The sequence below is a fragment of the Somniosus microcephalus genome, chromosome 3 (assembly GCF_052327205.1).
Source record: "Somniosus microcephalus isolate GS21.2 chromosome 3, FLI_Smic_1.0, whole genome shotgun sequence".
NCBI classification, from domain to species: Eukaryota; Metazoa; Chordata; class Chondrichthyes; order Squaliformes; family Somniosidae; genus Somniosus; species Somniosus microcephalus.
The window spans coordinates 142,976,534-143,002,523 of record NC_140989.1 but is presented as its reverse complement, the minus strand read 5'-3'; the positions used below and the strand labels follow the sequence as shown (position 1 = coordinate 143,002,523).

Here is a 25,990-nt window from a genome sequence, read left to right as displayed (position 1 = left end):
CTGTATGTTACTTCCTCAAAGAACTCCAGCAAATTTGTCAAACATGACTTCCCCTTCATAAAACCATGCTGACTTTGTCCTATTAAATGATGATTATCCAAATGTCCTGTTACTGTCTCCTTAATAATGGACTCCAAAATTTTACCTACCACAGATGTTAGGCTAACCGGTCTATAGTTTCCAGCCTTCTGTCTACTGCCCTTTTGAAATAAGGGTGTTACATTAGCAGTCTTCCAGTCTGCCGGGACCTTTGCCGAGTCCAGGGAGTTTTGGAAAATTATTACCAATGCATCCACAATCCCTACCGCCACTTCCCTCAAGACCCTAGGATGTAAGCCATCAGGTCCAGGTGATTTATCCGCCTTGAGTCCCATTATTTTACCGAGTACCACTTCCTTAGTGATTTTGATCGTGTTTAGCTCCTCCCCCCCTATAGCCCCCTGTTTGTCCAGTGTTGGGATATTCTTAGTGTCTTCTACTGTAAAGACTGACACAAAATATTCATTCAGTGTTTTTGCCATCTCCATATTTCCCACCATTAATTTCCCGGTCTCATCCTCTAAGGGACCAACATTTACTTTAGCTACCCTTTTTCTTTTTATATAACTATAAAAACTCTTACTATCTGTTTTTATATTTTTTGCTAATTTACTTTCATAATCTATCTTCCCTTTCTTAATCAATCTTTTTGTTATTTTTTGCTGTCTTTTAAAGTTTTCCCAATCCTCTATCCTCCCACTAGATTTGGCTACCTTATATGCCCTTGTTATTAGTCGAATACTATCCTTAATTTCTTTACGTAGCCACGGATGGCTGTCTTTTCTTTTACACCAGTCCTTTGGCACTCCACCGTTTTCTAACAAATTATTAAATATGTGTAGTAATGCATGTTATTCCACAAATCTACATTTATGTAGTAAATATCATCCTAATCTCCAGTCATACTTAGAGTCATAGGGCTGGATTTTGATACTGGGGCGGGCTGGGGTCATGTAATCCGCATTTCATGTTAGCCACCCAATTCTAAATCGATGTGGGAAAATGATGCAATTTTAATAATTGGCCAATTGAGTTCCAACGTGTGGGAACCCATGGCCAAAGAGGTTTTCCAGTCTGAAAGTCGCCTCCGATGACTGTCATAAATCGCATCTTCTACAAGAAGTACTACTGAACGGCCAGCTGAGGGCGCCGCCCGAGGAGTATAAATACTCGGGCGTGGGCCCACCTTGGCCAGAGACAGTCTGGAAACAGGAAGCTAGTGACTACTAACTAGACTTCCATGTTTTGTTACAAGTCGATTAAAGCCTTGCTTTATGTACAACCAAGTGCGTAGTGAGTCTTTATTACGTCAATGACATCATCATTGCTGCTGCATTTAAGGTCTGCAACAAGCCTTGCTTCTTCTGCAGGCTGCCAACCTTTTGGCCTTTGTAGTGAGAGGCTCCTGCAGGAAGAATGGCCAGCCAAAGACCTAGGTCTGCACCCCAATTCGATGACATTGCCCTGCAGGCTTTAGTAGAGGGAGCAAGAGCACATGAAGAGGTGCTCTTCCCTTCTTCAGGGAGGAAGAAGCCTCCCCAGCAAACCAAGGCTGTGTGGATCCAGGTGGGCCAGGAGGTGAACTCATTGTCAGTAACCCGCAGAACCTGCATTCAATGCAGGAAGAGATTTCATGACCACCTGCGCACTGGAAAAGTGAGTATGAATTTCCCATCACCTTCAATCTGATCCCCATTGCCAATCCTCACCAGCACTCAGCTTTAGCAATCTCTTCCTCCACATCCCACTTGACACTGACATCAATGCACCCTTACCCATTCCCTCTCTCTCTATGGTCACATTCACCTAACTATTCCACTATGCAGCCCTCACACTCCCTATCACTGTGATGCTATGAAAACAATTGACAACACACAGGGAGGGCCCTTGGTCTTGCCACCTCACTCCATCTTTGTCTCCTTCTAAGCATCTATGCTATGGATTCTCTACACTCACTCCTTCATTCTCACTCAACCTCCATTTGTCTCCCTCATTGCAGGAAAAGAGAGCTCACAATGAGAGAGAAAGAGCGAGGGCAGGAGGAGGGCCACCCTCAGTAGCCCACCTCAACCCCTGGGAGGATGCGGCCCTGGAGATCATGGGAGTGGAGGACGATGTGCAAGTGGGGGACGGATAGACGGGTGCATCACAGCAAGCTGGTGGCAGAATAGTTTTCCATCTCTCTCATTGACATTGCATGAGTCGCTGATAATGATTCTGAAGCTCTAACAGATGGACTTCTGATCATCTGCAATATGCAATGTGCATGTAACCTTGGCATCACATCTCTGACTCTTTCCTTTACTCCCCCACAGGACCATCGCTAGCACCCGTCCCCACTAGCCAGGAGGAAGAGCATGAGCCTCAAGACTCCTCAGAGGAAGCTGCAACCTCTGAGGGCACAGCGTCAGCAGAATTAAGCGCACCCTGCACCAGCGCAGACATTCACACCTCGGTGGGACCTTCGGGACATAGTGTAGAGTTGTCACCTGGTGTATCACAGCTCACAAGTGAGCATCAGCAGATGGTGGAGACAGGGACAGCAGTGGAGATTCCTAGTCGGAGGGCGCAGGACTCTCCCAGCTCGGCTCAGCTGCATGTCGACCCTCTGCCTCTGGGTCTGTCCACAAGATCAGCAGTGCTGGAACTCCAGGAACAGATGCAGGAGTCTCTGGCAGGTTTTGTCTCCAGGGTCGCTGCGCATGTGGAGCGAATGGAGGAGTCAATTGCGAACATGAGCAGAGCCTTTGTGGAGTCATTGGCGCATGAACGCATCACCATGGAAAGGATGGCAACCTCCATGAAGGTGATAAGTCGCCAGAGTGCAGAAAACATGGTGAGTGTTCTGAATAGAATGACATCTCTGGAGGAGCGATGATCATCTATTGAACAAGAGAAACCAGACCTTCATGAAAGTCCTTCTGAGTAGGACTGCCAGTGCCGATACGGGTCCCCATGGCCCCCTGATGTGCAGCAAGGTGCTCTCAAGCCACTTGCAAGCGCTGAGGTGGACCTGACCCATGAGAGGGAAGTTGGTGGCAGACATCAAGGAAGTGGGGGCTCCTCTCCAAGCGCTCACACTTCCATGCCAAAGCAGAGCCCTCGGTCAACGCCCCACCAGAGTCCACACCCAACTGAGATCGGCGTCTCAAGCCCTGCACAGCCGCAGGAGCAACAGACTGTTGGCGAGCCCTCAGGCTCGCAACCCCAGAGGACGCCCGCCAAAAGTGTTGAGACAGGGGCAGCAGGAAAGTGAGCAAGGGGCCTCCACATCTGCTGAAGCCACAGGGGAAGCACGCGCAAGAGAAAGATACTGCACAAATAGTCAGAAGGGTAGTCACTTGGCTGAAATTTGATGTTTTATATTAAAAAGCCATCAGATGATTACTGTAAATAAAACATCTGATGGCTACTGCTGTAGTTGTGGCGTGTGTCCTTTCGCGAATGGGGCTTCCACATTGAGGGCTTAGGATTACTTGCAATTGTCAGTATGGTGGTCAAATTGCTAGGAATCTGCTGTTTCTTGGGCATTGTCGATGCCCAGGTAAGAAGCTGCGAGGCAAAAGTGCTTGATTGGCTAGGCTAAGCAAATCTGGCCAAGATGAGTGCGTTCTTTGCATCCCGGGCAGCAGTGTTCTCGTGTGCTGCTCCGCTGGTTGATGGGCCTCTGCAAGATGTTCGTTTTCACTCTCCTCCTCCTCATCTAAGGAGGATATGTGAGGAGCCACTTGGTCCTCAGGAATCTGCAAGCCATGACGCTGTGCCATGTTGTGAAGTGCACAGCAAACCACGACGATTCTGGAGACCCTGGCTGCTGAGTACTGCAGGGCTCCACCTGATCTATCCAGGCATCTGAAGCGCATCAGCGACTGGTTGACTGGAACGGTTCCCAGTCGCTGTGGGGCTGGGGGGGCGCTATTTAAAGGGGGCTCTTCCTGGCTTCTTAGTGGTAGCCATTTTTGGACCACTCCTGTGTGAGAGAGAGAGAGATTTGCAGAGAGACAAAGGGAGAGAACTTTCTGCATTGAGTCAGCGCTCGCAGAGGTACTTCTGGCTTCAGCCCAGAACTTTGCAGTTGGATTGATTTTTCAGTGCCATAGCCTTGAGTAGCCACATATTATGGGGGCTGCAATGGGTGGAAACGTTGGGTTTCTCCATTGCATTGAGAGGACTCAGAGACGCCGAGAGAGAGAGTGCCAATCATGGCCAGACGGAGGAGGGCCAACAGGCGTCGGCACAGGAGGCCTTACCCTCCCAGGGTATACCGCCAGCAGTTCTCATACCTCAACATGTCTGAGGAGCAGTGTATTCGGAGGCTTCAATTCAGAAGGGAGGTGGTCACTGAGCTCTGCCACCTGCTTCAGACAGATCTGCAGCCTCAGCTGAGGAGCAGGATGTCTCTGTCGGTGGCAGTGAAGGTGACAGTGGCTCCCAACTTCTATGCCACCGGCTCCTTCCAATCCGCTACTGGGGACATTGCCAATGTCTCCCAGTTCGCGGTGCATTGCTGCATCCACCAAGTCACGAATGCCCTCTTCAAAAGGAGACGTCAGTACATTTCCTTCCCCATGACCCTGGACAAGCAGCAAGAGCGCGCAATGGGATTTGCAAGAATAGCGGGCTTCCCCATGGTCCAGGGCACCATTGACTGCACGCATGTGGCTTTGCGAGCGCCTCAAGAGAATGCTGAGGATTACCGCAACCAGATGGGGTTCCATTCGTTGAACGTGCAGTTGGTGCGTGACCACAGACAGCTGATACTAGCTGTCAATGCCCGCTTTCCAAGCAGCAGCCACGACGCCTTCATCCTGCGCCAGACTTCTGTGGCAGACCTTTTCGAAGCCCCGGCTCACCCAGGAGGCTGGCTTCTCGGGGAGAAGGGCTATCCTTTGTGCACCTGGCTGATGACCCCGCTCCGTGCGCCCAGCACCCCTGCTGAAGAACGATACAATGAGAGCCATCAAGCGACCAGGAACATCACTGAGCACACAATCGGCGTGCTAAAGCAATGGTTCCGCTGTCTGGACCATTCCAGGGGAGCCCTTCAGTACTCGCCTGAGCGAGTCTCCCATTTCGTTGTAGTGTGCTGCATGCTGCACAACCTGGCTATCCTCAGGACTCAGCCACTGCCAGCAGACATTGGAGGACCACCAGAGGAGGAGGAGGAGGAGGAGCACCAAGACGGGGGGGAGGCACAAAGTGCAAGGGCCGTCCGTCAGCGGCTTATTGCAAGTCGGTTCTAGGCCCCCTCTGAGGGAATGGCTTGTGCCATTGAAAGAACATGAATGGAAACGTTCCGCAAACCCTGAGCCCGTCAAGGCAACAAATAGTTCAAAGCACAAACATGCACAATCTGAATAAAGACAATTATTTATTTAACAAACTCTTTGCCCTTCCCGCATGACAAACAAATACAGAGAAACCCCCCAAAAAAGTCAGACACATAACTGGCTCTCACAACCTGGAGACAATGAAGAAAAGAGTTAACCAAAAATGACCATGATCCTCGGCCTTCACTAAAAAAATTCACAGCATTTTGCCACACCTCCTACTTTTTGGCCTGCGAGGGTGGTCTGCTTCGCTTGCGAGTTTGGCCCCTTCCCACCCTGCAGCTCCTCCGCAGTGGGACCCCAGTGGCTGCAGCAAGGCTGGGGGAAGGCTGCTGAGTGTCAGAAAGTGAGTCGGCAGATGCCCTTGGGGGATGGCCTGGACCAGCTCTGGGCCTGGAGGGCCTGGCTGCTGACTGCTCCAACTCTGCATGGGCGGCAGCAGTCTGTCCTACGGGTGGTGGCAGCTGCAGTGGAGGAGTGACAGTGTTGGCAGCAGGAATGCTGCCATCCTGACAGAGCACAGGCACTCCCTGGTCGGACGACACACTGGCGCTCGCACGGGGCAGCACTGCAGCATGCGGAGCAATCTGCTGAAGCACAGACTGCTGGCTTGCTGCGGCACGGCGAGGGCCCCGGCGAATCCTGCCTGATCCAGCGAGGGTGGCAGCAGTCAGTACTCGTGTGGCCCTAATCTGTGTCTGCATCAGACAAGCCACTGACTGCATGGCACGACTAAGCACTTGCGTTGAAGCCGCCTGTGCTGCTCCGAGGTCCTGCAGACTCCTTGCCAGTGCTGCACCGAAGTCCTGCAGACTCCTGGCCTGTGCTGCACCGAAGTCCTGCAGACTCCTTGCCTGTGCTGCACCGAAGTCCTGCAGACTCCTTGCCTGTGCTGCCCCGAATTCTTGTACACTCGTTGCCAGTGACTCTATGGAGTCAGGCATCCTTGCCACTGCAGCCATGATCTCAGTGTGCCTGTGCTCCGCCTGGGCGCCCATTTCAGCGAGGAGCCGCACCTCCTCTGCGCTCACTGTAGCAGGACTGGAGGCCATACTCTCCCTCCGGGGAGAAGGCCACCGTTGCTGCAGCCCGGTGGGCCCTGGAGCTTCACCCTCCTCAGACCCTTCCCCCCTGCTCCCCTCCAGGGAAGACGTGTCCCCATTATGGCCATGGGCTGCCTCGGCTGAGGGTGGCACTGATGGTCCGGCTTCCTCTTCCTCCTCGCCTTCAGAATCACTTACAGTGGCAGCTTGAGGGCCCGCCTCCTCACCTGGCGAATCAGCATCTGAAAGCAGGGAGGTACAAGAGTTGCTTTAGCGTGAGGACAGGGCGGCAGTGAGGGAGGCATGAGTGCTGCAATGCACTGTATTGGTTCAACAGTGGCAAAGGATGCTGGTGTGAGGCACAAGTGGAAGGAGAGAGATCAAAAAGGTGATGAACTTACCATTGCTGTCCAGAGTGAGGTCGGCATCTCCAGTGGCGACGGGGCCAATCATCCGGCCTGCCATAATCCGTTCCACTCGCTGCTCCAGATCGCTGAGCTCTTTAAGGTCAGGATGGCCTCCCCCGGTCCGTTGTTGCTGCCTCCTATTGTGCGCCAGCTTGCCCTGCAAGAGAATGGACGGGCTCTGAGTACAGTGTGAAGCCCTGATCTTGGCTGCACTGCCTCCCATGGTCGAATAGCCCTTACAGTGTGAAGCCCTGATCTTGGCTGCACTGCCTCCCATGGTCGAATAGCCCTTACAGTGTGAAGCCCTGATCTTGGCTGCACTGCCTCCCATGGTCGAATAGCCCTTACAGTGTGAAGCCCTGATCTTGGCTGCACTGCCTCCCATGGTCGAATAGCCCTTACAGTGTGAAGCCCTGATCTTGGCTGCACTGCCTCCCATGGTCGAATAGCCCTTACAGTGTGAAGTCCTGATCTTGGCTGCACTGCCTCCCATGGTCGACTAGCCCTTACAGTGTGTAAAGTGGTGAATGTGCATGTGAGTTTCATGAAAGGCCCATAGGTGTTGGATGAGGGCTGGGCATTGGGGCTTTCAGGACCCTTTGGCCATAAAGTGAGGTGCACATGCAGGGATGAAGAGGATACTGGAAAGGGTACTCACCCTGACAACCCGAGTGAGGTCGTTGAACTTCTTCCTGCATTGCACAGGGGTCCTAGGAACCATGCTGCTGGAGGTCACTCTGTGTGCCACCTCCCTCCAAGCTTTTCGATATTCGTTGGGCAGCGGCCTCCTGCCACTGTCCGGAAACAGGATAGATCACCTGCGCTCCACTGCGCCAGCCAGAACCTTCAGGGCCCCCTCACTGAACCGCTGCGCTCGCTCCCTGGCCCTCTCCATGGTCCTAGGAGTTAGAATGTCACAGCAGGTCTGTCCAGGCCGAGAATCAGGGCTCCAATGTGCAGGGCATGGCTGCAAGCCAAATCGACCCTCCCCCTTTAAGAGGTGACCGGTGCCAGCATGTCTGCCTGCAATCACTAACTGGCCGCACCTGCGCAAGCCCTCGGTGGTAGCGCCTCACCTCTCCGGCTTAGCACCTTAGGACAATCGTGCAGCGCCTGCTTTAGCGCACCAAGCACCTCTTGGAGCGATGCAAGTCAATTTCGTTGAAGGTGGTGATAATTTGCGCCGGACGCTAAATTTAGTGCACACTCGACTATATCGCCCCAAACGTGGCGATACTGAATTTCTAGGCCTGAGTGACTCCGCTTCCACCACTTCCGTCGGCAGCAAATTCCAGGTCCTCACCACTCGCTGCGTGAAAAAGTTTTTCCTCACATCCCCCCAGTATCTCTTGCCCAAAACCTTAAATCTGTGTCCCCTGGTCCTTGTACCATCAACTAGTGGGAACAGCCTTTCCCTGTCCAGCCTATCCAAACCTGTCATAATCTTATATACCTCTATCACATCACCCCTCAATCTCCTTTGCTCTAATGAAAACAAATCCAGCTTCTCCAACCTGTCCTTGTCGCTAAGATCCCCCATCCCCGGAACCATTCTGGTAAATCTCTTCTGCACCCTCTCAAGGGCCTTCATATCCTTCCTAAAGTGTGATGACCAGAATTGGACGCAGTACTCCAGTTGTGGCCTAACCAGCGCTTTATAAAGGTTCAGCATAACTTCTCTACTTTTGTACACCTCTATTTATGAAGCCCAAGATCCCATATGCTTTGCTATCCATTCTCTCAATATATCCTGCCACCTTCAGGGACCTATGCACATTAGCTCCCAGGTCCCTCTGTCCCTGTACACTTTTTATACTGTGCCATTAAGTGTATATTGCCTTTCCCAGTTCCTTCTGCCAAAATACATCACCTCACACTTTGTATTAAATTCCATCTGCCACTTGTCTGCCCAATCTATGTTCTGTTGCAGTCGATTGGTATCATCCTCACTGTTTTGCCACACCCCCAAGTTTGGTGTCATCGGCAAATTTAGAAATTCTACTCTGTATTCCAATATCCAGGTTATTTATATATATCAAAAAAAGCAGTGCCCCCAGCACTGACCCTTGGGGAACACCACTGTCTACCATCCTCCAGTCTGAAAAACAGCCATTTACCACAACTCGTTGTTTTCTGTCCTTAAGCCAATTCCTTATTCCCTTATCCCAGCTGCCACTGACCCACCTATTCCATGAGCTTCAATTTTGTTAACCAGCCTTCTGTGTGGTACTTTGTCAAACGCCTTCTGAAAATCTAGGTAGACAACATCCATTGCATTCCCTTCATCAATCCTCTCTGTTACTTCATCAAAAAATTCAATTAGATTAGTCAAACACGATCTGCCATTTACAAATCTGTGTTGGCTCTCCTTAATTAGCTTAAACCTCTCCAAGTGCCCGTTAATTTTTTCCTTGATTATTGTTTCTAAAACTTTACCCACCACTGATGTTAAACTGTGGTTTACTAGAATTGTAGTTACTGTAGTTACTGGAATTCCTGTAGTTACTAGAATTGTCCTTGCACCCTTTCTTGAACAATGGTGTCACATTTGCCACTTTCCAAAATCGGGCTCCTCCTCTGCATCTAGGGAAGATTGGAAAATTATGGCAAGCCCTTCTGTTGTGTCTCCTTGTGTTCTTATACTATAAATAATACAGACACTTTTAGCTCATTTTAGTTACTGCTTTTACTAGCTGTATTTTTGCCTTGTTTCTGTGCTGCCGCATGGTGCGGAGTGATACAAGATGTCCCGACGCTGCACTGTGCACTGCCCGTGCACAGTGTGCCACATAGCAATATAACTACACCGTACCAAAGTAGTTCCATACCAAAGTAGTTCCATTTAACGATGTGATACTATAACAATGTAACACCTTCCGCTATCTCCTCCCCCAATTCCCTTAGCAACCTGGGATGCAAGCCATCTGGACCAGGCGACTCTAAGCATACCCAGCCTTTCTAGTACATCCTGTCTATCAATTTTCACCTCTTCCATTGCTTCTACCTTTTCCACTTCTACCGATATTTTGTCAGCACCCACCTCCTTAGTAAACACCGATACAAAGTACTCTAAGCATATGTCACCTTCTTTGTCTCGAATAGGCCCCACCCCGCCTCTTACTACCCACTTACTGTTTACATGCCGGTAGAAGATTTTTGGGTTCCCTTTTATGTTCAACGCCATTCTACTCTCATATTCTCTCTTTGCCAATCTTATTTTCATCTTCACTTCCCCTTTCAACTTATTGTATTTGGTCTGGTTCTCCCTTGAAGAATTTACCTGACATGTATCATACACCCTCTTTTTTTGTTTCATCATCTTCTCTATCTCCCTCACCATCCAAGGAGCTCTTGCTTTGGTTCCCTTACCCTACCCTCTTGTTGGAATGTACCTAGCCTGTACTTGGAACATCTTCTCCTTAAAGATCACCCATTGTTTCGTTACAGTTTTTCCTGTTAGTCTGTTAATTTTGTACCTGTGTCCTCTGTTCTGTTATCACAGTTTAAGTTAACTAACAACCATGATGGGGGCAGAAATTCAGATCCCTACGGGTGTGTACACGCTGTGTACTCACCCGTAGGGACATCGGAAATGCTGGTTTCAGGCATGCACTACGCATGCGCTGGAAACCGGCATTTCCAATCTGTCAAGAAAGCTCTTGACAGATCCTCCGGCTGCGCTGGAGCAGGGCCTCTGCGGGTGGAGAGTTCCGTTTTTTGGAGACCCTCCGTCCGCAGAAAACACTTACAATTCTTGCGCCTGGTAAAAGCAGGCGCGGTGCAAGGCCTGCTTTTACCAGGATAAGAGTTGAAAAAAGTTTTTTTTAAATTTCCACTGATTTATCATTTAAAAATACTTTGAAGAAAGGTAAGTTTATTTTTAGCCCCGTTAAAAACTTTAATTATTTTTTTCAAAAATTTAAATTTTTGTTTAAAATAGTTAATTTATGTAATTCCAAGTCATTTTAAAAATGTGATTTTTCAAAAAATTTATTTAAAATTTTACTATGTTTTGGGGGTGATCTCCATTCATATATTTGACAGGTCTTCCTGTCAAGTGTATGAAGGGAGACTCTCTTCTCTGATTGGCTCCCCATGGCCCACGTGATCCCAGGGACGCTGCGAACCGCCTGCGCCTCTGGAATATGTGGGCCCTGCGCACCGGCAGTTTGGAGAGGCCTAGGAACGGAACTCTGCGCCTCCCGGGAGCCCTCCGGTCTTGGCGCAGATTTTTCCAGATCGCAGCCTCCGTCCGCGGGAGGCCTGCGAACGGAATTTCTGGGCCAATAAGTTGCATTTATATAGCGCCTTTAACATAGTAAAATGTCCCAAGGTGCTTCACAGGAGCGTTATCAAACAAAATTTGACACCAAGCCACATAAAGAGATATTAGGACAGATGACCAAAAGATTGGTCAAAGAGATACGTTTTAAAGAATCTCTTGGAAGGAGGAGGGAGAAGTAGAGAGGCGGAGATGTTTAGGGAGGGAATTCCAGAACTTAGGACCTAGGCAGCTCAAGGGACGGCTGCCAAATGGTGGAGAGATGAAAATCGAGGTTGCGCATGATGCCAGAATTGGAGGAGTGCAGAGATCTCGGAGGGTTGTAGGGCTGGAGGAGATTACAGAGATAGGGAGGTAATAACCTTATTACATTCACGTTATCTACATCTCCTATTAGTAAAAAGTCTTGTATCACATTGTGGTCCCTTTTGTGAATGACTTCATAATCTAGAACCCTGAGTCCAAGAATCCTTATTGCTTTTTTCTGAACCTTCTGCAATGGATCAATGTCCTTTTGAAGGATTGGTTGCTCAAAACTGCAAACAATATCCTACATGTGGCTTTACCAATGAGTTGCTCAAGATTCAAACCCATAATTAAATAGTCTTAAGATGCATTTCTCTATATAGTACATTGATTAATTTTATTAACACCTGACTGGATGCTATCAATGGTTAACATTCACCTCAGATCCTTCTTGTCCCGCGTTTACTAATAGACTGTGTCCACATGTATCTGTGCTAATTTACACTGTGTAATATTTATATGCACATTAAAATCCATCGATGGTCCTTTATCTCATTTACATCATTGGTCCAACTCATTTTCAGTGCTGTCAATCTTTCTTCCATGAGTTATCTAATCAAATAGAATTAAAAGCAGATATTATAGTACAATTTTGAATCTGAGATCGATAGATTTTTTTCTAGCCAAGGGTATTAAGGGATATGGAGCCAAAGCGGGTAAATGGAGTTAGGATACAGATCAGCCATGATCTCATTTATTGGCGGAACAGGTTCGAGGGGCTGAATGGCCTACTCCTGTTCCTTCCAAATAGTAATCTGGACCTTGGTTTTGAGGCTGTGCTGGACTTTCTTCACCAGCCATCTCATTGCCATCTGCATTCTTCTGCTCTGAGATAGTGATAATTTCTGGCTGTAAGTCAAAAGAACTGGATGTGGAGAGATGAAGAAATATTTCAGTAATTGGAGTTTGTACAATCATTCTCTGCTGAAAGACAGAGAGAGAATTTATTCACTTGGTATACAACAAGCATTAAGTGTGATTTGTAAGACTATATGAAATAGATGGCTAGAAATAGTTTTATGCACTACATTTATCACACAAGTAGAGTCATTATGGCTGCCTATGGAATAAATGTAACGCATGGAGGAATTTATAGCCAATTACTGGAAATACTGCTGAAAATCTCTGAACATTGATATGATTTATTTGAAGTGTTTTTAAAAAAAAAAGCATTTCTAAGATTAGAATCAAAAGACTGCAAGGAATTTCTGGCTTCCTTCCCTTTATATTGAGTTTACTTAATATTTTTTTCAATAAATAGAATCATAGAATGATGCAGCACAGAAGGAGGCCATTCGACCCATCGTGCCTGTGCCGGCACTTTGACAGAGCTATCCAATTCGTCCCACTCCCCTGCTCTTTCTCCATAGCCGTGCAATTTTTTCCTTTTCCAGTATATCTCCAATTCTCTTTTGAAAGTTACATAGAAACATAGAAGATAGGAGCAGGAGTAGGCCATTCGGCCCCTCGAGCCTGCTCCGCCATTCAATGAGCTCATGGCTGATCATCCAAATTCAGTACCCTGTCCCTGCCTTCTCCCCGTATCCCTTGATCCCTTTAGCCTTAAGAAATATATCCAACTCCTTCTTGAATATATTTAACGAACTGGCCTCCACCGCCCTCTGTGGCAGAGAATTCCACAGGTTCACCACTCTCTGGGTGAAGAAATTCCTCCTCATCTCAGTCCTGAATGGCTTACCCCTTATCCTTAGACTATGACCCCTGGTTCTGGACTCCCCGGCCATCGGAAACATCCTTCCTGCATCTAGTCTGTCCAGGCCTGACAGAATTTTATAGGTTTCGATGAGATCCCCTCTCAATCTTCTAAACTCCAGTGAGTATAAGCCCAATCGACACAATCTCTCCTCATACTTCATTCCTGCCATCCCAGGTATCAGCCTGGTGAATCTTCGCTGCACTCCTTCCATGGCAAGAACGTCCTTCTGCAGATAAGGCGACCAAAACTGCACACAATACTCAAGGTGTGGTCTCACCAAGGCCCTGTACAACTGCAGCAAGACATCCTTGTTCCTGTACTCGAACCCTCTTGCTACGAAAGCCAACATACCATTTGCCTTCTTAACCGCCTGCTGCACCTGCATGCTTACCTTCAGCGACTGGTGCACAAGAACACCCAGGTCTCTTTGCACTTCCCCTTCTCCCAATCTATTGCCATTCAAATAATAATCTGCCTTCCTGTTTTTGCCACCGAAGTGTGGATAACCTCACATTTATCCACATTATAGTGCATTTGCCATGTTTCTGCCCAATCACCCAACCTGTCCAAATTGTGCTGGAGTTTCACGACATCCTCCTCACAGCATACCCTCCCACCCAGCTTTGTGTCGTCTGCAAATTTGGAGATATTACACATATTTCCCTCGTCCAGATCACTAATATAAAGTTACTGTTGAACCTGCTTCCACCACCCTTTCTGGCAGTGCATTCCAGATCATAGCAACTTGCTGCGTAAAAGAAAATTCACCTCATCTCCCCTCTGGTTCTTTTGCCAATAAAATTACCAGATTTATTGAATTCAATTTTACAACATACCATGAGAGATTTGAACTCACAACCTCCAAGTACTGTAACTAGTCCAAGATCGTAGCCACTAACATTACTATACTTCTTTATTGACCCAAAGGGGCCTTTTGGGAGTAGGACATGTTATACTTCTCTGCCAAAGAATGATTTTACGGAATGATATTTTAGATTTCAATACATGCTTTTAAGCATTAATATGTTACCTGTGTCCTCTGAACTTCTAATAACCATAACAAACTTTATTGAATGGCAAATGTCCTTGAACCACATTTTTATTGCAGGAGATTTTGGATTGCACTACAGCAAGGAAATCCATCATCTGCTTTGCCAATAGCGAGATCTGTACGAGCTTGAGAATAGCTGGGGTACATTGTCCTGCCTAGCGTTGGCCATAATGCATGAGGTTGGGTCCAAGGGGGTGGCTTTTCCAGTCATAATTCCTTTGGCCTCACAGACTTCCTTTCAGAAGGGCTGGAGGATGGCGCAACACCCCTGCACCAGAGGATTCCGAGTTAAACCCTTTCTCATTCTGCTGCACGTGAGGTCATGAGAACCAGTCCACTTCTGAGTAGAGGGGTGAAATATACTAGTGGAGTGGCTCTGTGTTACAGTCAAGTTTATGGCGTGTAATTAAAATGATTCTGAGTTATAGGATGCACACAAGAGGATGGGCAAGAATTTGCTGGAGCAGGGCATCTAACGGCATCTGGCGTGAGTTAGATTTGCCCTTTCACCATTCAGCTCAAAAAAATGTTGTCCACAAAGTTACTGAAAGTGCGAGCTGATAATGGCATAGCAAGGGGAAACAAGGCATCTGGGACCTGAGTGAACAGGGTAACCAATGGGGTATTTCCTCAACCAATGAGATTTAAGGATTGGGAAATAAACATAGGAAGGACTGAGAAGGAAGGTAAATTAAAGGGAGTGAATTCAATTTCAAATCAGATACAGAAAGGGAAATAAAGAGAGGGAAAGAAAGATTGGATTAAGAGAGAGAGAAAAAAGAGACAGAAGGAAAATGTAAGAAAAAAAATAATTTTAATCTCCCTTGAAAAATTCAAATCCTGATGGAATGAGACTCCACACTTGCATAGTTAATTTTCGGTGCCAGAGACATTGATTGGCAGTAATTAACAATTATCACGTCATTAAAAGGGTACTTGTGCTTCTGATTACTAGCCCTAAATATCTGCAGTGGGTTTAATTCGTATCTACTTGTCACCCCTGATCCTCTCTAACTTTTACCGCTGTACAATAGAGAGCATCCTGACGAACTGTATCACAGTATGGTATGGCAGCTGTAGCTCCTATGACCGGAAAGCCCTGCAGCGGGTAGTCAAAACTGCCCAACGCATTACCGGCACCCGGCTACCGACCATAGAGCACATATACCAGAAACGCTGTTTACGGAGGTCACTGACCATCATCAAAGACCCTACCCACCCCAGCCACAGTCTGTTCGCCCTCCTGCCATCTGGGAGACGCTACAGGTGCATTTGCACCCGAACGACCAGATTTAGGAACAGCTTCTTTCCCAGGGCTGTCATCCTACTGAACTCCACAAATAAACTCTAAAGCCTGCACATCTGCCAATGCACTTTATTATGGTTATGTTTATGTTAATGTATTACAAGCCAAATGTATGTTGAATGTTTAAATGTCTTAATCTAAATGTACACTCTCGGGAGCCGCAAGCCTACATTTCGTTGTACTGCACTTGTGCACTAACAATGACAATAAAGTTGATTATTATTATTATTATTCACGCCATTCAGTGCATCTCAATATTGAGGCAGACAGCAAGATGCCGTTTTTGCAAAGCTGACAGCGGAGTGGCGCAACTCGGACAGCAACCTTTGGATTTTCACATCTGCTCCTTGCCTGAATTTGCTGTACCATTCCTGCAAAAATAATGGTGAGCGCAATTAGCCTCACCATTATTTTGACAGCAAAATCTGTCCCATTAAATGTTTTTGTGTTGATTATGAATGTTGGGACTTGAAGAAGCATATTATAATAACAATAAAAACAGAAAATGCTGGAAACACTCTGCAGGCCAGGCAGCATCTGTGGAAAGGGAAACAAAAGTTAACGTTTCAAGTCGATGACCTTTCATCAGAACTGGAAAAAGTTAGAGATATAACAGGTTTTAAGCAAGTGCAGAAGCAGGGAAAGGTGGGAGGGGAGGAAAGAACAAAAGGGTAGGTCTGTGATAGGGTGGAAGGCTTGAGAGATTAAATGACAAAAAGGATGATGGCGCGAGGCAAAAGGGGATGATAATGGCCACAAGTAAAGAAACAAAAGATGTGTCTAGAGGAGGTATAAGTGGCGATACAGGTTCATTACCAAAAATAGTAACAGGTGTGCTCATTTACATGGCCACTGATTGCAATAAGACTCTGAAGCTCCGACTGAGTATATTTTTCTGGGATCATAAATTAAATGTCACAGTATTTTTTTTGTTTCGGACAATATCTTGTGATGGTGGCATGATTTTCTTTCCTAAGTGACTGGTAGTGAATGTTCTATCAGTTTTTGTCAGTGGACGTATAAGTACTAGCAGAATTGAAGATGAGACAGATGCAAGCGAAAGGAGCTTTTAAAAATAAGAACATCTAATAGCATCTTATTTCAAAGTACCGCAAGTTCTGCCAATGTAATGGAAACCTACTGGGATTTATTCCTTCCTTTATTTTAGTGGTGCAAAGAGCAGGACATATCTAACAGTGGACCAGATGACAGAATTCATCAATTCTAAGCAGAGAGATCCACGTTTGAATGAGATACTCTACCCTCCGGTGAAACAAGAACAAGTGCAACAGCTCATTGAGAAATACGAACCGAATATCAACCTTGCAAAGAGAGGTTGGTTTATTTTGCCATTTATTCAGTATGATTGCACGCTTGTAATATTGTACGGGGCGAAATATAAGATGATGTTGTTACACTCGGGTCGCAATACTGTCAACTGATAAATAAACAGTTATGCTAAAAATAATAACACACACATATTGGGAATGACACTCCTGTGTATGTATAGGTAACAATGTATGGCTTGCAATACACAACAAGCTGGCAACACATCAACACATCAAGTGACTCCGATGATAACCCACTGAGCTATGTTACGCCATGAAGTACATTTCAACTATATAATATATGCAAGGAAAGTTACTGTAATTTTGCAGTAGTTTTCCAAAACACAAGTAGCAAAAATTAATTCTGTATTACATGATTCATATTGGTGCATTGTCGTATCATGTGACTCATGCTGGTCTGGTGTTTTTACTTCACAGAGTACTACATATAGAATAACACATAGGCTAATGTATGTTACACGGTGGTAACACATCAAGGGATAGAGGTGACACCGTCAACCATTGCAATTTCTCAGTGTCATGCACAAAATTTTTGAATCGCACTCCTAGCTGTGTTACAGTGTGTAATATATGGAAGTGGATGTGAGTTAGGTAAATGCTTTGGCAATAACAAGAAAACATTATTGATAGTGATGAGTGTCCTGATGGTTAGTAGGCTTTGGCGATCAAAACATGACCTGAACTGAAGTGTGGCACCAGGTGATCTGAATCGCAGTAGTATCCAGTTTTATTTCACAGCTCGTTACAGGTGAATAGAGCACTTGGGTATAAATGATGGGATAAAAAGGAGCGATTTTCTGGAAGCAGATGGCAATCCCACGCGGGAGTGTGAGGCAGATTGTAATGGTTGGGCCTCAATTGCATGCCACTGGTCAGCTGCTCGGCCATTTCTGGTGGAAGGCCCCAGCTGGCTGGCAGGAGGTGGACTGTTGAGAGGGCCCCGCGGCTGGGCAAGGGTGGGGTGGGGGTGGTGGGGGAGGCCAAAGGCCCGGACTTTCCTTTTGTGTTCTGGAGGAGCACACGTGTACTTTTCAGTAGGGCTCACTTCAGTGTACGGGTAGGAATGCTGGCTGATTTCCCCCCTCCCCTCCCTCCTCTTCCCTCTCCCCAATTATAGAGTCCCACTGATGGTCCAGCTGAGATTACTTATCTAAGTGCGGACTTGGGGATTGAACCTTGGATGTCCTATTCAGTATGGCTGAGTAACATTTCCACAGGGAGTTACCGGGGAGAACTCTTCGATAAAGTGCTGCTTATCAGGGGCTCATCTTGCGATGGCTTTTATTCCTCTGCAGAGCCTCTGCCAAGATTAGAGAGACATGTTATAATAAGATGGTTGGGATAAGACACAACTGTATCTGTTATCATTGCATGACTGCAGAAAGTGTCTGATTTCAGCAGGGTTGTGGTAAGGCCACTACAATTGACCTCAGCATCTCTGGGATAGGGTGGGGAAAATTAGTGTTCCCATTCCTTATCGCTATGCGATGACCTCTGCTGTAATGTATGCAGTCATCAGGTGAAGGCAAGATCGGACTTGGGTCTTCTGTATTCGGATAGCCTGCCAACACTCACTGTCTAGGCTCATACATGAAGAACGCTTACCTGGGTGAGGTAACGGAGACACTTATTAAACTGCACCTGAGGACAAATTGATGCCTTCAGGAGAGGAGAGGGGGAAAAGGTGTAGAAAGTTGCGGGGGGCGGTGGGGGAAAGTCGGCCCTGTTGACTTCACTCATCCCTCTCCTGTGGGAAAGTATCTGGACTGCAGTCAACAACTGCCCAGCATGGAAATTCAGAGCTCATGGTGTGGGGAAATGTTGGTAGAGATTGTGATCCCATCATTACATAGGTCACAGCATGTTGGAACATTTCTGAGAGTATTTGGGATTATGGCCCTTAACAAAATAGTGACTTGGACAGAGGCAGACAAAGAGGGAGAGACAGACAATTCCTTTGCTTTATATAGCAGGATTTTAGAGAGTATTGTGACTAGCATAAGAACACAAGAGCAGGAGTAGGCCATACGGCCCCTCGAGCCTGCTCCGCCATTCAATAAGATCATGGCTGATCATCGACCTCAACTCCACTTTCCCGCCTGATCTCCATATCCCTTGATTCCCCTAGAGTACAAAAATCTATCAATCTCAGCCTTGAATATACTCAAAGACTCAGCATCCACAGCCCTCTGGGGCAGAGAATTCTAAAGATTCACCACCATCTGAGTGAAGAAATTCCTCCTCATCTCAGTCTTAAATGGCCTACCCCTTATCCTGAGACTATGCCCCCTAGTTCTAGACACTCCAGCCAGGGGAAACAACCTCTCAGCATCTACCCTGTCAATCCCCTTCAGAATCTTGTATGATGCAATGAGATCACCTCTCATTCTTCTAAACTCCAGAGAGTATAGGCCCATTCTACACAATCTCTCATCATAGGACAGCCCTCTCATCCCAGGAATCGATCTAGTGAACCTTTGTTGCACCGCCTCCAAGGCAAGTATATCCTTCCTTAGATAAGGAGACCAAAACTGTGCACAGTACTCCAGGTGTGGTCTCACCAAGGCCCTGTACAATTGTAGCAAGGCTTCCTTACTCTTATACTCCAACCCCCTTGCAATAAAGGCCAACCCTGAATGTCTCATTGAAGATCCAAGCAAAGTAATTAATGACTGCCTCAAGGCTAGTGCTCCCCATAATGCACAACTAAAATCATTATTAGTATGAATCTAAAGTGAGATTCCATTTTGCAGCTTTTAAAGCTGCTTTTTGAGGTTGAAGTGCACTAATGGTGATCCTCTTGGACACTTTGCTGATTGAATGTTGTCATTATTAGGCCAAATGTTTACATGAGCCAGTGTGTAGGTGGCTTATTCATCTTTTTTCCAACATTTTAATCTCTAGCATATGATTATTTTTAACGGCAATGGATGTTGCAGTTGAAGTGGCTGCAGTACTTACCTTTGACCTCTAAGCCAGGATGAACATGCGAGGAACGTATTCTCTTGTAACAAGCAATGACTAAGTGTGTGCCCATCAACCTCTGAATGAACCATTTGCTGCAATACTTCTTCAAAGGCTTTACTGTAATTCTCTCAGCCAGCAATGCAACTACCGACAAAATGGCCGAGGACACGAGACCCCTGCCTTACCGTCCCCTGTGCACACAGCCACTTCACTCAACCTAACCTCAAACAAGATCCTATTTTTGCTGCTTCTCAGCTGATTTCCTTGGTAGATATGATTTCTTTGAGGATAAATATTAAATAAACACAACTGTAATTCCAACTTTCTGAAGCCATGAGCTTGCCTGAAGCCATTGCTGTCTTCGTAATCTTGAGAGGTCCAGGCCTTGATCCCAGCCTAGACCCTCAGATGGGCCCAAAATCAACTAAGTAGGCCTGGGGCACAGGAGATCTGATGTTCAGAGCTCTGGGAAGGATGACATGCCACTAATTCCACTAGAAAATAGATCTAAGATTCACATCCCCCCTTTATTATTGCTGCAAACTGTGCTTTTGCGTACTTTATTAGATGCTAGATTTAGGGCTGTTTTTTGAACTATCAACTTTTTTGAGGCTGTTAGTTATTTTGAAACAATTGGTCAGCTTTTGCTAGTTTTCTAGTTTGGATGTATGGGAATTGTAGGTCTCCCAGCTTACATTAAAGGCGTTATGTATAAATGCTGTCGGTGATGTTGCTGTCGTACATCCAGAGAGAAAGAGAGAAAAAGATAGAAACTGTGTGAGAGATGTACAGAAGAGAGGAGACAGAATCAAGGACGGACTTACACAAAGAGAGAGAGAATGAGACAAAACCAGAGATACACAAACAACAAAAAATGTGTGTGAGAGGCGTACAGAGGGCGACAGAAAAATTGCAAGATAAACAAAGCTAGCAAGAGGGAGTGCATGAAAATTGGAGCATTGGAGACAGGTAGACAGTTATAAACACAATTTTTTTTCTAATGCTTGTCTAGAAACAAAGCCAGGGAGATCATCTATAATTAACAGAACTGAATTGGTATGATAAAAGCTTCTGAAAGCCAAGGGACAGTTGTGCGAAAAATGGCTAAAATCTCAGGCAGTTATGGGGATACTTTTCTCATGGTTACAGTCAACAGCAACAACAACTTGCATTTATACAGCGCCTTTAACATAGTAAAATGTCCCAAGGTGCTTCACAGGAGCGTTATCAAACAGAATTTGACACTGAGCCACATAAGGAGATATTAAGACAGGTGACCAAAAGCTTAGTCAATGAGGTAGGTTTTAATGAGTGTCTTAGAGGAGGAGAGAGAGGTAGCGAGGCGGAGAGGTTTAGGGAGGTAATTCTAGAGTTTAGGGCCTTGGCAGCTGAAGGCAAGGCCGCTAATGGTGGACCGATTAAAATCGGGGATGCGCAAGAGGCCAGGCCAGAGTTGGAGGAGCACAGAGATTTCGGAGGGTTGTAGGGCTGGAGGAGGTTACAGAGATAGGGAGGGGCAAGGCCATGGAGGGACTTGAAAACAAGGATGAGAATTTTAAAATTGAGGTGTTGTCGGACCGGGAACCAATGTATGTCAGCGAGCACAGGCTGATCCGTGAGGGATTATGGAGTATCCTCCTCAAATTTGGCTGCCCTCAAAAGTTTGTCACTATCCTCCGCCTGCTTCACGATGACATGCAAGCCGTGATCCTGACCAACAGTTCCACCACAGACCCAATTCACGTACGAACCGGGGCCAAGCAAGGCTGTGTCATCGCACCAACGCTCTTCTCAATCTTCCTTGCTGCAATGCTCCATCTCACCCTCAGTAAGCTCCCCACTGGAGTGGAGCTAATTTACAGAACAAACGGGAAACTGTTGAACCTCCGTTGCCTCCAGTCCAGATCCAAGGTCGTCCCATCCTCTGTCGTCGAATTACAGTATGCGGACGATACTTGCGTCTGCGCTCACTCGGAGGTCGAACTCCAAACCATCGTAAACACCTTCACCGAAGCTTACGAGAGCATGGGCCTTACACTAAATATCCGTAAGACAAAGGTCCTCTACCAACCTGCCCCCGCCACACAGTACTGCCACCCGATTATCAAAATCCACGACAAGGCCTTGGACAACGTGGACCACTTTCCATACCTCGGGAGCCTACTGTCAACAAGGGCAGACGTCGACGACGAAGTCCAACACCGCCTTCAGTGTGCCAGTGCAGCCTTCGGTCGCCTGAGGAAGAGAGTGTTTGAAGACCAGGACCTCAAACCCGGCACTAAGCTCATGGTCTACAGGGCAGCAGTGATACCTGCCCTGCTGTATGCCTCAGAGACATGGACCATGTGCAGCAGGCACCTCAAAGCACTGGAGAGGTACCACCAACGCTACCTCCGCAAGATCCTGCAAATCCATTGGCAGGATAGGCGCACAAACGTCAGTGTTCTTGCTCAGGCCAACATCCTCAGCATCGAAGCTCTGACCATGCTCAATCAGCTCCGATGGACGGGTCACATTGTCCGCATGCCCGATACGAGACTCCCAAAACAAGCGCTCTACTCGGAGCTCCGGCACGGCAAGAGAGCCCCAGGTGGGCAGAGGAAACGCTTCAAGGACACCCTCAAAGCCTCCTTGAAAAAGTGTAACATCCCCATCGACACCTGGGAATCCCTGGCCCAAGACCGCACAAAGTGGAGGAGAAGCATCCGGGAAGGCACCGAACACCTCGAGTCTCTTCGCCGGGAGCAAGCGGAAGCCAAGCGCAGGCAGCGCAAGGAGTGCACGTCAACCCAAGCACCCCACCCACCCACCCCTTCAACCACCGTCTGCCCCACCTGTGACAGAGACTGTAGGTCCTGCATTGGACTAATCAGTCACCTGCGAGCTCATTTTTAATGTGGAAGCAAGTCATCCTCGGTTCCGAGGGACTGCCTAAGAAGAAGAAGAAGAAGAAGATGGGTGAACGGGACTTGGTGCGAGTTAGAATATGGGCAGCAGAACTTTGGATGAGCTCAAGTTTATGATTAGGTAGCATGCTTTCAAATTGCCCCCGCTGGTCTGCTAAATATTGAATGAAAGTTTTCAGCCGGTTACCTTAACAACTGGCTGCACAGCTGACAAGCCAGCAGCTCTCTGGCACTGCTTAAAATAAGAATTTGGGATTTAATTGTTGGGACGTGGAGCTTCTTGGGATGTGGAGCTTGTGACAACTGTTACAGTAATCAGCTGGAAGCTTCCTTCACTCTTTTGACAGGTTGAAAGACGCAGAACACCACTGCTTAAAATTATCATGCTGTTCAGTAAGGAAGAGAAAGGTGTGTTCGAGGTTGAAAATCACAGGATTTGCTACAGGATATTGAGCTGCAACAAAACACTTGTCTCCTGCATTCTGCCTTCTGCATTTTGTGGTGCAACGCTCCTGCCATTACAAGTCAGCGTATCCTCTGACTTGCTGTGAAACTAGTTGTTTATAGATTGGGAATGGTTGAGGTGTGAATGTTTCCTTCTGATTCGGTTAGCAAGTGTGGATTCATTCAAACAGTTGCAAATAGCACCTGCTGACAAATGCTGATAAGCTGGCACAGTTACTGAATGTCCAGTATTTTGAGGTGAACTGATGAAGGAATTGAATTAATTTGGGGGAACTCGAGAGGATAGGGACAGTATATTGAATTATTTGGTAATGATAGCAAATGAGGACATTTTTGGGACAAAAAGTTGTCCAGTATGGAAATAATTCCAGTATTCTGACTGTCCAGTTGGGATGAGTTATGGTATTTTTTTTCTCATCCAGTTTTACCTCCAATTTTCTCCTCTCCTGTCATGAAGAGACTGTCTCATGCTAGGAAATGGCACCACAGATCTTCAGTACCTTGGCCATATGTCAGTTCTTCATGTATGAGCCTGGGCAATGAATATTGGGTTATGGGGTCACAGCTGAACCTGATAGTGTTGTCACCCAATGCTGACACACAGGTTTTCTGTCATGTCATTGGATAGTGATCAGACGTGGGAAACCTCGCTGAGATTTCTTCTCGTGTCCCAGGGAGAGTGTCACCAGTTGTCGTGGACCTACATTACAACAGCGACTACACTTCAAAAGTATTCCATTGGCTGTAAAGCGCCTTGGGACATCCTGAGGTTATGCAAGTCTTTCTTTATTTCTTTTGGGCCCTTTGATCCTAGCTGAAATCAAGCGACTCAGCACAGTTTAGGAATCAAACCTACTAGTCAGTGTGGCTCACCACCACACCAGGCTCACGGTTTGGGGAGCTGAGAAATAATCATTTTGCATTTCACCTCTTTCTACCATTTGAAAAGCATTATTAGAACTTACCAGTTGGCTCCTTGTAAAAGTAGCCAAAATATCTACACTTGAATATTTACCTGCTTTTCTCCCATACCCTCTTTGTTTTGGTCAGGCCTATAAAGAAGTTATACTGCTTGTTTTGATGAAGAGTCCGCACTCAAAACATTCATCAGTCTTCACTGCTTCTGATGCTGGCAAACCTGCTGTGCATTTCCAGCACTGATGTTCTATTTATGATTCCCAGCATTTTAATTTTTCATTGTTATTCAGACAATATTTTTAATGGAGCACTTCATTAGAAAACTTCATTAGTAAAGTCAAGACAAGTGCCTTTCTGTTCAGATTTGGAGGCACAATAGAAAAGAAGAAAAGGGATTGACCAGGACAAACTAAGAGGATGTGGTCTGCACATATACTGCTTCAGGGTCCTTCAGCTTCAAAACAAAAGCAATGACATTTTTGAAGAGAGCAAAAATATTTTAGTCATTCTACTGGACTCTGCCAACGCCCACATGGCTTTCAGGCTGTCTTCTTTCTGATGTGCTTCCTGTCAGCATTTTTGTTTACTTCATTTTCTCTCTTGGGTTTGCCCTAACTGTGTCCTGATTCTTTCAAAAAAATTGGAGTGATTATCTTGTCAAGAATGTCAGCCCTAAGCGCCGAATGCTTTCCCCAGCTTTGCCACCCAGTACTCCCAGGTCAACTACAGATAGAGCTCCATTTGCTCTGGCCTGATTTCAGAAGAACTCTCCCTACTGGACCAGCTTGATTTCCCATACCAATCATCCTCGTGTCGTTTGAGTGAAATTGCCAATTTTGTGCAAGTTGATGCCAAATTATAGACAGTTTTTTTATTGTGGATCTGTACTAGCTAGGAATTGTCTTGATATTGCCTTCTCTCATTTGATGTACGATCCTTAACAGCCTTTCAGCCTGACTTGGATGTGAACCTTAGCCCAAGCAGAATCGTGCACCCAATTTTCTTATGGGTTTACAGTTCTGCCGTAAATGTGGGGATCTAGTGTATGGACATCAAGCTCCGAACTAAACGACCACCAGTGTAAAAACTGCCGAGAGCGGCAGATTGAAAGGTTTTTGTAGGATCTAATGCAATGTCCTGTGTATATTTTATGAGGAACACATACCTAGAAAACCTGGAAGAGGTCATCATTGTATAGTTACTGATTCAAGTGAGAATAGGGAGTAGATTGGCATCTGCTCTATTGCCAGTCTACTTTGAGAGCTAAATAAGGTGATGTTATAACAGATCTTGGTCTTGTTATTTAGCTAGTGACAGCTTAATGAATTTCCCTGTTGTATTCTCACGAATAAAATTGGTTTAGAGCCACATTGGTCTTGCTTTTGGTGCTTTTCTCACTCAATGTGATGAGAGCTCTACTCTACCTTGGAAGTGCTTGGCTGCCTGCAATTTCATTTCGTCTAGGCAGCCCAATTGCCCAGCTCAGAAAGTAAACTGGACTGTGAAATGTGGTTTGAGAGTGAGGCAAAGGTGAATATTAAAATTATTATATTGTTTATAACTGTTTGCAATTGTATTGATGGGAGAATGTGAAAGGGCAAAGGTACAAGGAGAATAAAACCCACAATAGAGATATCACAATTACATGCCTAGCCAGCCAACAGCATATCTGTCAGTGGTGGGGCAAAGGGATGGGGGACGTACAAGAGGCCAGAGTCAGAGGAACGCAGAGTTCTCCGAGGGTTGTAGGGCTGGAGGAAATTACAGAGCTAGGGAGGGCCAGGCCCTGAATAGTTTTAAATACAATGATGAGAATTTTAAATTTGATGTGTTGGGAGACTTGGCAGCGAGCACAGGGGTGATGGGTGAGCAGAACTTGGCATGGGATAGGATATGAGCAGTGG

The 25,990-nt window shown here is 46.5% G+C and overlaps 1 protein-coding gene across 11 annotated transcripts in view; it reads left to right on the top strand.

Annotated features, from left to right (window-relative positions):
* The window catches only part of plcb1 (phospholipase C beta 1), a 1,372,871-nt gene that overhangs the window by 1,019,460 nt on the left and 327,421 nt on the right, over positions 1-25,990 (top strand). For all 11 annotated transcript variants that reach the window (XR_015077546.1, XR_015077547.1, XM_085981702.1 and 8 more), the window contains one exon: positions 16,650-16,816. Coding sequence is in view for 9 of the 11 variants with exons in the window: in XM_085981702.1 (XP_085837828.1) it covers positions 16,650-16,816 (167 nt within the window). In the remaining 2 variants the exon portion in view is untranslated. The remainder of the gene's footprint in view (positions 1-16,649; positions 16,817-25,990) is intronic.